This window comes from Lissotriton helveticus, chromosome 3_1 (genome assembly GCF_964261635.1).
Source record: "Lissotriton helveticus chromosome 3_1, aLisHel1.1, whole genome shotgun sequence".
Classification (NCBI taxonomy): Eukaryota; Metazoa; Chordata; class Amphibia; order Caudata; family Salamandridae; genus Lissotriton; species Lissotriton helveticus.
Genome location: NC_136061.1, coordinates 587,442,840 through 587,461,678, shown reverse-complemented (window position 1 = coordinate 587,461,678; position 18,839 = coordinate 587,442,840). Strand labels below are relative to the sequence as shown.

At 44.6% G+C, this 18,839-nt stretch overlaps 1 protein-coding gene across 1 annotated transcript in view; it reads right to left on the bottom strand.

Moving 5' to 3' along the window:
* UNC80 (unc-80 subunit of NALCN channel complex) overlaps positions 1-18,839 on the bottom strand; it is a 2,761,828-nt gene that overhangs the window by 2,318,505 nt on the left and 424,484 nt on the right. Inside the window, exon 7 of the mRNA XM_078680564.1 lies at positions 9,687-9,826. Within this exon, the coding sequence (XP_078536690.1) occupies positions 9,687-9,826 (140 nt within the window). The remainder of the gene's footprint in view (positions 1-9,686; positions 9,827-18,839) is intronic.

The window sequence follows — 18,839 nt, the reverse complement described above, 5'->3', positions numbered from 1 at the left end:
TCTCGAAAGACTCGGTCCAGAGTCGGTTGATGGATCTCCCTTTCGTGATTGGATATTGCAGATCTGCTGAGAGAATCCACTAGCACATTGGACATCCCTGGAATGTGAACTGCTGAAAGATTTATCTTGTGATCCAGAGCCAAATCCCAAATCTCCTGGGCTTGCTGAGGAAGAAAGGCCAATTTTGTACCCCCCCTGCTTGTTTAAGTAATGCATACTTGTTGTATTGTCTGTCCTGATTAGAACTGTGGACCCCTTTATTACTGCTCGAAAGGACTTCAAGACCAGAAAAATAGCTCTCAGCTCTAGCAGATTTATGTGCCATTTCTTTTGCTGTGTATTCCACTTCCAGTTGACAGTCATTCCCTGAAGGTGTGCCCCCATCCTTCAAGGGAAGCATCCGTGGATTAACTTGGCACTTCCGTCAGGAATGTACATCGTTCTTGCAAGTTTTTCTTTTGAATCCACCACTGAAAGGCTTCTTTCATACAGTAAGTTATGCTGATCCTGTCGTCGAACGACCCCGAAACCTGCACCCATTGGAGGCTGAGTTCCTCTTGTAAAGGTCTCATTTGGAGATGACAGTTGGGTATCAGAGGGATGCAGGATGAGATCATCCCTAGAAAGGATTTGAACATCCTAACTAAAAGGTACTCTCTTTGTTTGAGACAAAAGCCTGAGTGAGCCGAGTGTCAAGTGTGGCTCCCAGAAACGACTTTCTTTGTGACGGTGTTAGATGGGATTTTTCTAGATTGATTGAGAGACCCAGAGATTGGAAAAGTGTCAGGCATCTTTGAACATGCACTCTTGCTGCTCCTAAAGAATTGGCCTTGATAAGGCAATGTTCCAAGTATGGAAACATTTCAATGCCTTCCAAGTGAAGATGCGCCGCTACTGGAGCTATCATTTTCCGGAACACACGGGGCGCGGAACAAAGTCCAAATGGGAGAACCTTGAATTGAAAATCCCTGCCAGCCACTCTGAATCTTAAGAGCTTCATGTGCTTGGGAAGGATTGGTACATGAAAATAAGCATCCTGAAGGTCGAGGGGGACCATGTGATCCCCTTTGGAAAGAAGCTGGAGGATTTCTTGAAGTGTTGACATCCAGAAGGAGAATTTCTTGAGGTACTTGTTGAGGGCACGCAGGTTGAGGATAGGGCGCCATTCTCCTGACTTCTTGCATATGAGGAAGAACCTCGAATAGAATCCTCTTCCTTTTTGCAACTGAGGAACTTTTTCGATTGCTCCTTTCCGAATCATTACATTTATCTGGGAGAACAGCTCCTTGAGGTGAGCTGGTGGTGGACCTTTTGGAGGAGAATTTGGAGGGGTTTTGACGAATTCGAAAGCGTGGCCCCTGGCCACTGCATCCAGGACCCACCTGTCTGTAGTAATTTTGGACCAATTCAAGAAGAAATTGGATATACTCCCTCCAACTTTTGACCTTGGGATGGGCAGAGGTGGTGGCAGGTGGTACGTCTCATTGCTTTCTGGAGGAATCCCGTCCCTGGTAAGAAGGCTTCCTTTTTTTGACGATTAATTGTTCCCTTGCTGTCCGTATGTTTGTTGTTCATACGGTTGATACCGCTGGTTACCTTGTGAGGACTGGTACGAGCGTTGCTGAGAGTAGCAGCCTCTACTGGAAAAAGATCCACGTCCTTTGGCACCGCGAAAGAACGATTTACAAAACTGCAGGCTTCCCAGCGACCTTGCAGTTTCTGTATCCTTCTTTATGGCCTGCAGGGCCTCATCAATATGCTGGCCAAAGAGAAACTCTCATCATAAGGCATATCGATGATCTTAGCTTGGACCTCCTGGCGAAAGGATGTTGACTTCAGCCAACCCTGCCTCCTCAGCACTGCTGTCCCCGCCAACTGCCGGAAGCCTGTAGATACCACATCTACTGCTGCGTCAATCATCTCTGCAGACGTGCACTCTCCTTCATGCAATATTTTCTTAGCTTCTGATCTTTTAGGCTTCGGAATCTTTTCCATATATGGTGAGATATCCGACCACATTTGTCTATCATATCTCCCCAATATTGCTAGGGAGTTTGCAGCACGGACAGTAGTTGCAGCTATAGCCAATGGAGTCCAGGCGTCTGCCATCCCTGTCAGGTGGAGCGGTTACTTGGGAAGATGGGTTCCTTGCCCGTCTCTGGGCCGCTTGGGTGACCACTGACTCTGTCTTTGATTACCATATAAGGCATGCAGGTGAGGTGAGAGGTGCCTTACACTTTTTGTCTACACGTAGTAAGACTGCAGGTAAAGAATTTGGAGTTGACATGCTTTTAAGTCCCTCCTTCCAGATAAAGTCTATTATTGGAATCGTCTTCAACTGTCTTTGAGGCTGATCTTTATAATCATATAAGAAACAGTCATCCTGTTTCGTTTCCATAGAGATTAGGAACCTTTTTGTTGCTCTTTCCATTATGAGATGGAATCCTCCAATAGCTACAGGCGGAGAGTCTGCGGTATGAGGTGCAGTAGGTGATGGGGTTTGCATCTGGTAGTCATCCCACTCTGACAGTACAGATTTATCATCCACTTCTCCTTCTTCCCTGTTGTCATCAGTGGTTACAGCCTCCTGAGTATGGTGGGATTGTGCCGGAGAAGGTGGAACTGTGTATTTCAGGTATTGATATTGGAGAAGATTGCCTTGGGGGTCTCAACGTTGATGCAGGTGCTGGCGGCATGGGCGTTGAAGGGACCGACCCTGACGATTCAGATGGAGGAAATTGGCGATAGTAGTCGTCCAACATATACTACAAGTTGTTGAGGAGAGCTAACGGCATCTGTGCTGTAGGCAACGTGGCAGGCACCTGACTCGTAGGTTCAGGAAACTGCTCTTCCTCATGATCTTCAGCTTGAAACTTTATAAGTAGCTCAGATGGACTTCTGGCTGCGCTGAACCTCTCATCCACATCAGACTGTTCTTCGTCCTCTTCTTCATCTAAAAGTTGTTCAGGCAACTTCAATGGGGAGAGAGCCGCTAAGGAAGAGCCCCGTCTTTCCAGTAAAGAAGCCGCTGTAAACGGCGAAGCAAATGAGGCAGATGGTGCAGCAGACCAAACCTGTAGTTCTCTACACGATGAAAGAAGAGGCGTTGATGGACGAACCTTTGACGGTGCCGTCGACGGAGATGGTGTATGGACTGTGGCCACCGATGAAACAGTGGACTTCATCGGCGGGGCAATCACCATCGACGATGCTTTCAGCGACGAGGCAATCTTCATCGACGATGTCTTCAACGACGAGGCAGTCTTCGTCGACGATACGGCCGTCGACGACGATGGAAATGTCGTCTACGGTGGGGTCGTCGACGGCAAGGTGATCTTCGTCGATGAGGAATCCGTCGACGGGGTGACTTTCGTTGACAGGCTAGTCGCTGTCGAGGTGCTCTTCGTCGACAATGCGCTCATCGACGGGACCTTCTTACTCTTCGTAGATGAAGGCGCGTCGACAATTGAAGGCATTATCTTCGTCGACGAGATGGGTCGAATTGAAACTGAGACCAGCGCCAACGGGGGAGAAGCCGAAGACATTATCATTTTAGGTCTCGGTGAAGAAGAGGTGAAAGTCGACGTTGAGGAAACGTCAGAGATGGTGATCAGGTCTTTTTGATGACAAAGACTTTCCAGACTTTCTCAGGGGCGTACTAAGTTCAGATCTTGAAGGTGGAGAAGCCTTTTTTGCGGTAGAGGAGAAAGGCAAGCTAGAATCATTGGTGGATTGAGCTTTTCTTGACACCTTAGCCCCAGGAGGAGATACCTCTTCCTCAATCTTCCTCTTTCTAGAGGACATAGTTGACCCCGAAGCCACACTTCCTACCTCAGATAGAGGGTTGTCCTGGTCCTTGACCTTCTGAAGCCACAGGAGAAGATTGTGATGTATTCTTATAGGTTCTGTATCGATCCCCCTATTCCTGACCCTGTTCTGGTTAACAAGTTAACTAGCAGCCATCCCATGATGCAGAAACCGTTATCTGATTAAGCCACACTACGGCACAGGAACGTGTTATCTGATTAGGTCATAACGCTTGCCATCTAATTAGACAAGCGATATTTCTCCAGCCCCTGATAAGGCATACGGAGTTCTCAAAACAAATCAAACCTATGACAACCTGGGAAAAACCCTGCGGCCATTGTTTTGATTTCATCGAGAACTTCAGCAAAAGAATGTGCTAACGACCAAGTCGTATGACATCCTTATTGACGTATCTATGTCCATCCTTACGTCAATCTCGGCACCTTACAGGTATAAATATTACCGGTATTGCCTTAAGCAAACACACGCGGTGGTGACGAGATCGGAGCAGCCAGACTTGCCGAAGCCCAGCGCAGCCTATTTTTATTTAACAAAGGTCCTAGGTTTTTAAGTAATACTTAGAGAAATAATTTACACAGGCTCGAGATAAAGGCTGTGTTTTTCTTCTTCAATGTCCAGCCGGACCTAGAAGCGTTTATTTGGAAAGCAATTTTTAGTATAGGCAGAATTGGGCGAGACAAGTCGCACATTGGTAACTGGGCACAAGCCTGTACCTAGTCAGAAGAAAACAATACAAGGGAAAAAGAAAAAGAGTTTACAGGCAAACAAGGAGAGCAGGGTGGCTTATAATACAATGCAAACAATTTTTGAATAAGCACAAACCCACAGTAACTGCCGTCTAAATTATGAATCATGAAACGAGCAGTACTGCAAAACAGTCGACGAACGTTTCGATCCCTATCTCCTACAGTATAGTGGGATCATCTTCAGGACTATAATTGACTTTGCCTGATTGGTCGAGTGAGCCTGTAGGGTTTAAACAGGAAGGAAAAAAAGGGGAAAGAAGATTCTTCATCAGTTCGTTACATAGTGAGGATTAAAAGAAGCTAGTCAGTGACCACTCTTGACATGCAGAATGCAACACGTGCACATGCAGTTGCTTGTTCCAAAGGGCACGGGTGCTTTTGTGCTCGTATTTGGAGTGAAGAAGACCGAGTGATAGTAGGGCATACCGCATTTGCTTAATAAAAAGTAGTGCTCGGTGGTGAGATGTATGGTGTTTTGTGAAAAATTGTCATGGTGAGGGAGTGTTGGCCAGAAGGTCGCAAGGATGTGAGTCGGACCTTAATATAAAAAACTGATTACCACAAGCGAGGCAAGGTTGGCCGGGCGTGGCTGAAGACACTTCAAATGAGCAATAGGCTTCCGATATAGCTGATGCCTATAAGAAGATATCTTTATCATAAGAGGCGAATAACAGGTTAAAGAAGAACAATTAAGGGGACTAGAATTACCGGGTTTACCGTTTCCGCTTCGTAGTTGGGCGGCGTCAGAGAATATGTGGATATCAACCCAGTTGGGTCGGTTCAATTCAGACCTAAAAGAAGGGGTTTTTTACAAAAAATTAGGACCTACTGGGTGAAGCCCAGAGCAGAGCAGACCCCGCTGGCGCAGCCCCGCCTTCCTGACGCGCTGAGAACGAGACGCTGCTTTCTCCTGCCGAGAAATCCAGCTCCGGCGCTTCCGGGTAGCCCTCGCAGGCAGCCTGGAATATCGAGACCAGAGACGAGAGATACCATCCCTCATTCATCCTAGATTCCAGGTACAGAACTGAATAACCCCTTGCAGAGAATTCTTGAGTCAGTCACTTGGCAAAACAAACTTAACTTAAACTGCTACTTTCTATTCCCGCCCACGTATTAGGCTTAGGTCAGGTACACCGGGGTAGGCGTAGTTAGAAACACCAGTTGAGTACGATTAGTCAAATGTATATGTGTATGTATCTATTTTATCCATTTTAAACCACCTTATGGCTTAGAAACCATATAAATGTTTTTACAGTATTATTTTATACTTCTGCTTTTATTGTATGCACTTTACTTAACCATAAGTATTGCAATAATATCGATCCATTTCTCTTGTATGAGAAAAGAGACTGATCAATAAATAACATCTTTTATTGAACACGCCCGTCTCTTCCTTTTCTCTACAATCTGGTGAGACTAAGAATGCACGTACTGACTGAGTAAAATAAGTTGTCTTTTGTTTTCACACGACTCTAGAGATACACTCTTGATTAGGGGAGAGCAAAGTTGTCATGTTCTATGGTTGTCAGAAACTAAATCCCTTCTTGTCTATCCAGGGAGGTTCAACTCCTCCTTGCCTATTCGAGAAAGTTTCTAGTGAACTCTGAGCTAGCTGGCAAACCCAAAACTTTAAGTCTAATATCGACAATAGAAGACCTAGTTAACGTCTGGTCTAGGCCTATACTATTGAAGGTATTATTCCAATGCGCAGACCCTATTGGGATAATAGGAACTACACTACATGGCGCCCAAACGTTTGGAAAGGCGATAAAACTAACGCAAGACATTAGAGTAACTCAGTCGTGCTTTTTCACTCAGACCCCTTTTTTCCCATTATACTCCAAAGACGTCTGGAGTGGGTGAAAGGTCAGATCCGCCAAACCTCGCAGGAGGAAACTCCTATGTATGGTTCTTGGTTTAGTCAACGTTGAAGGATACACTGTTCCAAAATATTGTGCATCTAATCTTTGTTTCCATAAGAAACCTGATCTGCAAACAAACAAAATAACCTTCCTGACAGTAGAATGTCAGACACTGAAGAAGAAAGAGAAATAGCTAGGGTAGCAGCTGAACTCGTAGCAGCTGATAATACTATGCAAGAAGCAGACCCTGTCTCTGAGGGTCTTCCGAGGAAAAGTTCTGCAGATCTTACAATCCTTTACCTCATGGTCTGGATGCAGGCAATAAATGCATTTCTTGTGAGTATCTTCTTTAAAAAACCTAAGCTTCCCAAAAGATTCACAAGGCCTGAAGAGAGATTTAGAAGATGACATCTTTAAAGTAGGTAAACAAGTTGAGAAGTACTGAGCAGAGCTCAGAAAGACTCCCTTCACACGAAGTGTAGAAGAAAATCTGAGAGCCTGAGCCTCTTGGGAGAACATTCTGGTGGGTGCTGTCACCTTATTTGCTGCAGTTTGGCCTATACAAAATGACTAGGATAGTCATGAGTGTGGGAGTTTTTACTCCTGTAGCTTAGGGTTACTTTACTTCCTGGTTGGTTATTACCAAGGTTTTTGGGTATTATATGCATATTATTGCTTTTTTATGTACCGTGGGACTCCCACTCCAACAAAGGGGAATGATTTAGGCATGTGAATCCATGAAAGACACTCCAATACTGGAGAATAATCATTTAAAAAAAATGCTGTTTTGCAACTTCTATGTTTGCTGCATTAAGCAGCACACATAGAAGGTACAAAACGACATTTTAAGAAGGGGGACCATCCTGCACATCAACAATCTTCCCCTCAACGCAGACACCCTTGCACTATGGTGCAAGAGTGCCACTAGGATACTAAGTTTAGCACCAGTACAGGGGTAAATGCAGGACTGCACCATATTCTTGTAAATATTGTGCAGCCCTGCGTTTCTGAAGTGGTGGAGTGCGGCGTTAAGCCAGGAAGGCTAACGTCTCACTCCGCCACTTCCCTTGTAAATATGCCCCTAAATTTGTAGTTTCTAAATAGCAAAAAAATAGTAAGATTACAACAAAAGTGTAAGTTTACCCAAGGTCTACAGTCCCCTTTGTGAAGCTGTGAAACAATGTGATGACATGCTAGAATTCAAAACGTTTCCTTCTTGATGTCCCATTTGACCAGACTTTTCCTCTTTGAAAGGAAGAACCAGGCTCTATTTCTTGTTTTTGTAAGAACATTGAAGCTTTCCTCCTTAACAAACACAGTTACTGTTTTGGTGAAGATTTCAGAGGAATGGATGGTGGTGTTGACTCGCATCTGATCGTATCCTTGCTGAGTCATGTTCAAGATCCCTTTGTCATAGATGAGTGATGCACAGTGAAGTGGAAGTGAGGCACAGAGAAGAGGAAGTGAGGCAGTAATTGACTAGTATGGGATGGCGTTTTAGCAGAATAGAACAGGTGATGCTGCTGTTGTTGACCTCTAGATGTACTCCTCTGGTGAAATGATTTCAACTTACCTTGTGACTGGGTTTCCATTGGTCCTTCAGGAGACTGAACCCTCTGCCTTGAGTGGTCTCTGCAGTCTCTGAGGTGGTACTGGGACATGAAAATGTCCTTATTCTCCTCAAGCCAACAACTTTCAAAATGTCTTCCTCATTTTTCATGCACTATATTTTATTCTTGGTATGAGAACAAACAAAACTTGGCTAGTGAAAAGTTTCATATTTTTAGCTAGGTGTGTGACTTTAAAGATGTTAGGATGAATCGGGAAGATCATGTAAGTGACATTCCAAGACAGAATTCAGAGATAGCCAGAGCTTCCCGAAATTCACTGAGATACTTATGATTTGATTGGAACACAGCATTCCTTCTTGCTATGCTCCATAACATCAAGTTTCCTTTCTCCAGGATGATTGTCTGTGGAGCTTTGTAGGGATTCCACATCCGTCTATTGCATCTTCCAAGTAGAGCTCTTGTGCTAGTCACTTTAAACACTGATGCTGCAATGGTACTATTCTTATTAACCCTAGCATTTATCAGCTTATTACCCCAACTCAGAACGAACTGAGTTTTCCGGGGCAAATGCCAGTTAGTTCCTAACTGCAGACACAATTACAAAATCTGGTGCATAAGATCTTGAGCTGGTAACTTGTATTTTTAAGAAGCCTCAGAGTAGCAGTCTTTGTAGTGGTTCGGGTGAAAAGTTTTTCCTCCACAAGTCTTGGGACCAAGGGTAGTAAAGCTCTAGGTGAGGCTAACATCCAGAGCACCTCGAACAATAAATGACTGAATGTTCCAGGATCCCGGGGCTTTAATGAAATTACATATGATGCAAAACGGTATGTCATATAACATTTCAGAACTTTCTCACAACATCTGTTTCCCTGAAACCACAAGGTTGCTTCGGGCACTTTGGCAGAGGCTTTTTGGGGGTATAAGTGTCACAGCAAATCAACCGTGGACCAGGTGCCACAGTGGAACTGCTGCCACAACTCGTGGATAATAGAAATGTATACTCAAATTGGGGGTACATTTTTATTATCTACATGACAAGTGTCCTTGATTGGCAGGGAGTTTTCTCTAAGCACATAAGGGACACTTGCATGCAGTTTAGTGCAAGACAGTCATGGGGTGCATAGTTGTCCTGCATGGAGGAGACGCTGCCATTAGTGACGGTGAACCTCCAACTTCAAATTGGGCAACTGGTGCATCATCATTTTCTGTAATCTCTGCACCAGGAACATGGGGTCCCCGATGGTGCATCTTGCAGAGTCTGTCATCAGGAAGACCATCTTCATCAAAAGACAGAATATTGCAGAGTGGTGTGGATAGGATTGTTGGCAATTTTTGTGGAAATCTCATTAGCACCCATATTCCATTACCAAGCTCCTCTAAATTAGACCCTAATGCTTTGGCAATTTTTGTGGAAATCTCATAAGCACCCATATCCCATTACCAACCTCCTCTAAATTAGACCCTATTGCTTTCAATAGAGGCCCAAAATCATGTCCGTGCCCCAAATCCCTTAAATGCTCATAAATCTCCCTGATGGCCTTGAGTGAGCTATATGTGTTGTTAATGTATTAGAAAAACTTGAAAAAAGACATACAGGGCAGCAGCAGACAAAGCACGAGCATGAATTATTCTAAATGATTTCTACCTTTCTTGTTAACAGGTAAGAAGGAAATCTTTACCTGGCATGAGAGGTGCGTCTGAACTGGGACGTCTGGGAGGACCCACTGCCATCAAAAGAGTTTGCCCGCTGACTACTAGAAACTGTAGGCTTTGCGGAAGCTGAATCCGGCTGTGATGTTTCTAACATGATATGAAGTCCCTTTGATCGAAAAATTAAATAATGTAATCATGTAAAAAACACAATAAAGAACAATTTGATTAATTTAAATGTATTGGGCATTTGTAATCATGCAGAAACATATATACAAATTGGATTTAAAAATGCACAGACTACATTCCTAACAAAGGTATCTCATTAAACAGTAACAAAGACTAATCTTTCAGATGCAGAGTCTGTTCATTCCTGGATTGCCATGCCAACCATTAGTTAAGTAATTTACAAACAAATATACCCGCTTTGTAAATCTATCTTCAGAAATCACATAGAGATGATAGGTGCACCATGTTGCCATGCCAAACTTAATATTAGTAACAATAATAGTAATAATAATGAGATTTGTAGAGTGCATACCTACTTCATATGAAGTATCCCAGCGCTAGGATTCTAAATCCCAAGAAAAAGACCACCCAACATACTGAACCATATGTCAACTGGACCCAAAAGCAAGGTTTCTACATTCTTCCTGAAAAGAGTTTCAGATGAAGCCTGATGAATTGCAAAATGCCCCACATTTTCTGATCTTTTATAATGGAGACAGCATGCAGGGGTTCAATTTTTCACCTTAATGTGGAGATTCCAAGTCTCAGGCATAGCACCATGGGATAACTACCATGGGCTCCACTTCAAGTAATGATTATGAGGAGCAAACTGTGGCCTTTGACCAAATACAATGCAGTGTGAACAAGGTGGCACCAACACCAAAGGGCAGATTTACTAGGATTTTGCATCAGGGCTGTGTGACTTTTGTGGTGCAGTCTCGAAACAAAATCATTTTAGAGATGTACTAAGCCACGCAAAGCCACTTTGCATGGTTTGGTAATTACAAAGTAACACAACGCAGAGCATAGCGCTGTCTTGCATTATTTTGCATCAGGGAGGCATTCCATGGGTGTAGCGTGGGCATTTCTATGCATCCACCTATAGTTTTTGTGGCATTCCAAGATTTTCTAAAACTAGTAAAGCTGGGATTGAATTAAAACACTACGACTTGCTGAACCAGGCATAACAAGGAGAAATATTTGTATTTCTCCTTGTTATTTCCTCTTTTCATGTGTGTTGCAATCTCCAGAACACATGGGAAGATGATATTACGGCTAAGGATTGTTTTTGGGCAGGAAGGGGTCTTTTGCTGCATAAAATAAATTCTGCCTGTAAAGCAGGCACACTTGCACCATGGTGCAAGAGGGCCTGCTTTGGCACTAGACAGCACTAGTAGAAAGCGGAAATGGGCTGCATCTTAGTAGATGTGGTGCATTTCTGTCTTCATTCCCCTCAACACAGCAGAGCAACTTTGCTTGCTGCCGTGCGTTGTGTGAAAATTAGTAAATATGCCCCCAAATGTTTTGGTTTCATTTTAAAAACTGTCCACTCAAATACACTGAGGATCTGAAAACCCCTAGTATGTTGAACTACAGTGGGAACATAACTAGAGAAGCAATTTGAACCAGTAAGTAGTATTAGCCTACAGATTTAGATGCGGAGCTGCAAGCCTTTGATCCAGAAGGCAAAGAAAGCATTTAAGCTAGCAAAATGTCAAAGAACTAAACATATCGAAAGATCTGAACAAGCTACATTTAGCATCTGTGAGATGTGGTATCACTTTATCTCTCAATCTGTGCAAAGGTATAACTTCATATTTGATCAGGATACAGAGGAATAAATGGCGAAATTCGGGGTTCAGAAAACCTTCACAGTAATAATTGGTATGAAGCCTGCAGTGCTGTACATGAACATGCTTTGCATACTCCTGCCATCTGGTGTTCAGCTCAAATCATTACAAGTTATTTTGCTTTGAAAGAAGAGGTTTGTTTTTCAGGTGACTTGTAACATCTCTTCCCCTGAAACCAAAAAATGGACCAGAACTCACCACAGATTCTTTTTATCTTACCCCAATCGGTGAGTGTGAGAGTGGATTTATGAAGCAGTAAGATGTTTATAGACTGTAAGCCCATCTAATGAAGAATATTTTGTTAATCACATATGATATATGAGCTCACATTTGAGGAGGTGGGATGGGCACCGTTGAATCTACAGTACAACAGGCTGCATACCAATAGTGACAGATAAGCAAGGTTTTCAGTTTGCAGCACATGTATATATATATGTAGATCACATGCTTGTAACAGACTAAAAAGCAGTGCCTCCCAGTTAAAGTGGTGCCTAGTGAGCAAGAATTGAACATGTGTGAAATAATGTTTTTAATACAATTCGTTTCAGCTAAGCTGCTTGGCATGCAATATATCCACAATGTGATGTTTGGTTAATGTGTCAATGTGAGACCAAGGAGGTGCTTACATATGTCCAATAATCGAATGTTGCCTATTAGTGCCTTGGTGGCTCCTTTGTTACATGCTGAATTTGCCCTTGACACAGAGGGAACCATACATTTTGCCATAGCATAACATGTGTATATATATATATATATATATATATATATATATATATATATATATATATATATATATATATATATATATATATATATATATATATATATATATATATATGTATATATATATGTATATATATATACATATATATATATATATATTATATATTACCTACTGGCGGTCGCCAGTAGGTATATATAGTTAGGATTTTTTCTCTATGGGTTTTTTGAAAATTCTATGTCTAATAACTTTGGCGTTTGTGGACGGAATTGGCTGAAATTTCCAGGAAAATGGCACATTTTGTTTCTGAGCAGCCCTTGAAAATTTGGGGGGGGTTCGTCCAGTGGGGGCCGAGAAAAAAGGGGGGTCCCAAAACGTGTTTTTAACATTGAGTTTTCCATAGGGCGGTTGGCCTCACTTTTAGCCCGAACGGCTGAATGGATTTGCACGAAACTTGGCAAAATTGTAGGGACTGGTAGCCCGATGTGCCTTTTGTAGGTCTCAATATATGTGCTCCAGTGGATTTTGAGAAATTAACGTTTAAAAAAAGATATATATCTGTAAGCGCGGACCAGGCAGCGCACTGGTTCGCGGACTTTTCGCGCAACGGAGCTTTGTGAAGCGAAGCTGATTGGTTCTCCGGCGTCTGTCAACATTCCAAACAGTCCGTAGCGGCCGCCATCTTGTCTCTCGGTAGGATCGAGAGACAAGAGGAGGTCAAAACAAAGGGGGAAATAACTATAAGGGGGCATAGTAGATCCTCGCTGACCCCCTAGGTTTGATGTGGAGGTTTTAAAAGGGCCCCGCGGGGCAAAAAAAAATAATAATAATAATAATCGAACGGCTGAATGGATTTGCACGAAACTTGGCAAAATTGTAGGGACTGGTAGCCCGATGTGCCTTTGCTAGGTCTCAATATATGTGCTTCAGTGGATTTTGAGAAATTAACGTTCAAAAAAAGATATATATCTGTAACAGCGCACCGCTTCGCGTACTTTTCGCGTTACGGAGCTTTGCGAAGCGAAGCTGATTGGCTCTCCGGTGTCTGTAAACATTCCAAACAGTACGTAGCGGCCGCCATCTTGTCTCTCGGTAGGATCGAGAGACAAGAGGAGGCCAAAGCGAAGGGGCAAATGACCATAAGGGGGCATAGTAGATCCTCGCTGACCCCCTAGGTTTGATGTGGAGGTTTTAAAAGGGCCCCGCGGGGCAAAAAAAAAAAATAATAATAATAATCGAACGGCTGAATGGATTTGCACGAAACTTGGTAAAATATTAGGGACTGGTAGCCCGATGTGCCTTTGCTATGTCTCAATATATGTGCTTCAGTGCATTTTGAGAAATTAACGTTCAAAAACAAGATATATATCTGTAACAGCGCTCCGCTTCGCGGAGATAAAATTATATCTGTATTACCTAGGTGTTGCTAACACCAGTTAGCGACGGCTAGTAGGAGATAGCGACCATCTTGGGTCCCACTTTGCATGTGAGTGATATTTATCACTAATGACATGCAAAGTGGGCATGCCAAGATGTTAGCGACTGGAAACAGTCGCTAACATCGCTATCTCCTATTATCAACTTTTGGAAATATTCGAGATAAGCGCGAATATCTCCAAAAAGTAACAGCTGCCCTGAGCAGTTCTTAGCCATGTTATCCAATGGGAGGTGGATAACATGGCTAAGAGCATTAGCTCGGTAATGCATGAATATCGCGGAGTTTTCAGCGATATTAATGCATTGCGCTCGTTTTTTATCGTATTTGCGATAAACCTTGATAATAGCAAGGTTTATCTGCGATAATTTCTGACGGTAAAAAAATCTTTGCAATGCATCGTTAGGGATAAATATCGCTTAACTTTGGTAATATGCCCCAACGTCTGTTAACGTTCGATTCGAAGGAAATCAGGAATTGTTGAAAAACATTGTGTGCGCCATCTTGTCTTTTTTCAAATGCCACACTTTTGTCGTGCACGGCAGCCATTTTAGATGCCTTGACCAGACCCACTCTGTGCACGCTGTCGATCCTTAGCATGGCTCCCCACCCTCGCAAGCATCTCACCCAGGCAGTGGTCACCCCCGCTCTCTGTCTTATGCATGGGTAATAAACCTCCCCCCATCTGCGCTGCTCTTCCCTGAGAATCACACCCTGTGCCCGCCCGACACCTCCCTTTCGCCCTATTCACTACCGCACCCTCTGACACTCCTTTTCCTCTGTGTCCGATTGTCCAGGCCGGTCCTAGGCTATCAGCTAGCCCTGCAGATGTAGTTTATGGCCACAGCTGTAAAGAATCACCCCTCTTCAAAGGAGTTATAGTAGATCAAGGCCCACACTCGATGAGATCCGTCACAGCAGAAGCGTTGCTATTATCTGAAAACCATCCTGTATTGTGATTGGGGAGGGGACCGAGCGTGAAGCGGAAGATTCCAGGGATGACTCTTTGTACATCAAAGTTTTTACAATTATGTGTCACATTAAAAATATATAGCACTCCGACAAAGTAGTAAGATTATAAAACTTTAATAATTTATAAATATATACAAGAAAACAAAAATAGTAATAACATATAAACATTTTTAGAGAAAAACAACGAAGTAGCGGTCGGCTGTGCGAATAGTCCCAACGCAGCACAACGTCCAGATTTCCGGCGTGGGGCGTCGCGGGGGGTGGGTCATCAGTAGCAAACTGTTGTGCGAATAGTTCCAAGGCAGCAGAACGCGCCGAAATCTAGATGACACGAAAGTGATGTCTAGTAAGTTGCCACCCAGCAAATAACGGCGTGGGGCGTCGCGGGGGGTGGGTCATCAGTAGCAAACTGTTGTGCGAATAGTTCCAAGGCAGCAGAACGATGGCACCAAGGTGATGTCCAGTAAGTTGCCGCACTGGTTTTGGTATCCTACAATGCTGCTCCGAATAACGGCGTGGAGCGCCCCGGGGGAGGCGGCGTGAACGGGCCTCTCCAGGTGGAGTCTCATCTGTTTTAGTGGGGCGCCCCTTTACCGTTTCAGTTGCCATTCCGTCCGCTTTTGGTCCACTGTGTCAAAATCCGCCATTCAGCTGAGTTGCGCCCACTCTTGCGGTGCAGCGATAGGCGGCTGCCACAGGACTCTCAAAATGGCGGCAGGCTCTTTCCTTTTTGGGCGTGGTCCACTGAAATGGCCCTGGGACACCTTGGAAATCGGACGCTTGTCTGCTAGGTCTTGGACCCCATTCTCGAAAGCGTCCCCTCCGCCTTGAGAATTCATCAAAAGTTTTGGGGGCCCCGACTCCTGCAGGCTTCTGGTGGGGAGCGGCTGCCATGATTGCTCGCGGAATGACCACGACGGAGCTACGAGATGGTGGTGCTCTCATGGTGACGCCAGTTTAGTCTGAAACATCCAGAAACAAGGTGGGGCTTTCATCGTTTGGGGGAAAAAAAAAGTTTTCATCCAATGAAAAGTGTTGTTTTTAGGTCATATGATCAAGCCTTCCATCATTAGGAAACCAAAAGTAAAATGAACCAATGAAAAGTTTTATAAACAAGTCACATGACCTGTTATGCGGCATAGGGTATAAAATGCGGAGAAAATACGTTGGCACGTGAGGCGGCGTCAGTAGCGGACCGATGTGCGAATAGGCCGAAGGCAATACAACGCGCCAAGATCCGGATGGCACCGAGGTGGTGTCATAGTTGAGAGTTCTGAGCAGCGGTTGTAACACTGTCTGAAGCTTATTTGCAGCTGCTGCAGCTTCACTACGCGCCAAGATCCGGATGGCACCGAGGTGGTGTGTAGCAAGTTGCCGCACTGGTGTGGCCATCCTACAATGCTGAAAGTCGGCGTGGGGCGCCCCGTTGGCCTGTGAGATGGTGTCAGTAGCGGACTGATGTGTGAATGGGGCCAAAGGCAGCGCAACAATATTTTCTACTATATTTCCGGAGTAGAAGACACCACAAGGCGCTGAGATGCCAAGATCCGGATGGCACCGAGGTGGTGTGTAGCAAGTTGCCGCACTGGTGTGGCCATCCTACAATGCTGAAAGTCGGCGTGGGGCGCCCCGTTGGCCTGTGAGATGGCGTCAGTAGCGGACCGATGTGCGAATAGGCCGAAGGCAGCACAACAATATTTTCTGACTGACACCACAAGGCGCTGAGATGCCAAGATCCGGATGGCACCGAGGTGATGTCTAAGTTGCGGACTGATGTGCGAATGGGGCCAAAGGCAGCGTAACAATATTTTTTGTATGGAAGATACCACTAGGCGTTGAGATGCCAAGATTCGGATGGCACTGAGGTGATGTCTAGCAAGTTGGTGTGGTCATCCTACAATGCTGAAACTCGGCGTGGGTCGCCCCATTAGCCTGTGAGATGGCGTCAGTAGCGGACCGATGTGCGAATAGGCCGAAGGCAGCACAACGCGCCAAGATCCGGATGTCACCGTGGTGGTTTCATAGTTGAGAGGCACTTCATCTGCAGTGGGGCGCCGAGATCCGGATGGCACCGAGGTGATGTCTAGCAAGTTGCTGTACTGGTGTGGTTATTCTACAATGCTGAAAGTCGGCGTGGGGCGCCCCATTAGCCTGTGAGATGGCGTCAGTAGCGGACTGATGTGCGAATGGGGCCAAAGGCAGCGCAACAATATTTTCTGACGAGAAGACACCAAAAGGTGCTGACATTCCAAGATCCGGATGGCACCGAGGTGGTGTCTAAGTTGCGGACTGATGTGCGAATGGGGCCAAAGGCAGCGTAACAATATTTTTTGTATGGAAGATACCACTAGGCGTTGAGATGCCAAGATTCGGATGGCACTGAGGTGATGTCTAGCAAGTTGCTGTACTGGTGTGGTCATCCTACAATGCTGAAACTCGGCGTGGGTCGCCCCATTAGCCTGTGAGATGGCGTCAGTAGCGGACCGATGTGCGAATAGGCCGAAGGCAGCACAACGCGCCAAGATCCGGATGTCACCGTGGTGGTTTCATAGTTGAGAGGCACTTCATCTGCAGTGGGGCGCCGAGATCCGGATGGCACCGAGGTGATGTCTAGCAAGTTGCTGTACTGGTGTGGTCATCCTACAATGCTGAAACTCGGCGTGGGTCGCCCCATTAGCCTGTGAGATGGCGTCAGTAGCGGACCGATGTGCGAATAGGCCGAAGGCAGCACAACGCGCCAAGATCCGGATGTCACCGTGGTGGTTTCATAGTTGAGAGGCACTTCATCTGCAGTGGGGCGCCGAGATCCGGATGGCACCGAGGTGATGTCTAGCAAGTTGCTGTACTTGTGTGGTCATACTACAATGCTGAAACTCGGCGTGGGTCGCCCCATTAGCCTGTGAGATGGCTGTTCTTTGGATTTGGGCCTGGTCCACCAAAATGGCCCTGGGACACCTTAGAACTCGGACGCTCGATTTTTTTTTCCTTTCCTGTACATGCAAAAAAAGGTAAATGCCCGGTACGTTACACGCTTCATCTGCCACGATGAACTCTCCAGAGGAACCGAAAAAAAATATAGTTGTGGTAACTATACCATGCATCGTCATATGGAGAGGTGGCACCAATTAATTATAGTGCTGCATAAAAGAGAGATTTGGAGGAGAACCCCTGACCTGCTAGTACATTCATCAAAGAAGTGGCACTGAGAGCTTCAGAGGCAAGGGAAACGGTCCCAAATATTTAGAAGAACTTTGGAAAGATTAAAATGACATGTTTAGATTGTGGCAAATTAATTTCATGTGGACAGATGAGTGTTACTCTAATAAATACAGCATATGAAGATCATCATAGTCGATGGTTGGTAGAGACATTTTGACTATATCCTGGACCTGCCCGTCCTCGCCCAAAATGGCGCCAGAATAAATGGGACTCGTAACTCCTTGTTGTGTACTGGTTGCAGAACCTTGAAATCACGAGATACGTATGCAGTTTTGAAGCACATGGCGGGCGGGGACGAGAATTGATTGAATATTTCGACATCCCTATTGATATTAAGTTCTGATGTGTTATTGATTACTGTACTGTTGAAAGTTCGAATTAACGTCACCCATGGTACTTGCCCGCAAATGTATATCTAGATAATTTTATTGTAACTGGCCCTGTCGTATTTTAATTATAAAATGTACGTCCACCGATTCCGTAACTGTTAGACACCTTAGTTCTTGCAACCTAATGGCCCGCCCGTTACGTTCCTCTACAGTGTAAATGTCTATTCATCATATACGATTACAGTTTGCTCTGTGGCAGGCCCACGTGGTTATAGGCTCGTATTTGTATAATGAAATTTTCTCAATAAAGGTTTTTAAAAGAAAACATGGTAGTAGTATATACATTGGTAAAGTTTTTAATAATAGTGACTGTTTTAGAATCATTAAAAGGCAAGTGAAATAAAGCAGACCAATTACATGAAGGGTAAAAGGTATAATACGAAGGAACGCAGTAAAGATAAATGGTCAAGGGCTGTTGTGTTTTCTATTCCTGCAACATAAAGTGATCGATAAGAATCTCATATTCAGGCGTATCGGCGACTAAGACAGCAGGTCGACCCTCTTTTGCTCAACGGCTCCGTCATGGGACGAAGAAACGCTCTTTTTCTCGAAAAAAGAATATATTTTACTTGCAGGACAGTTGTAAA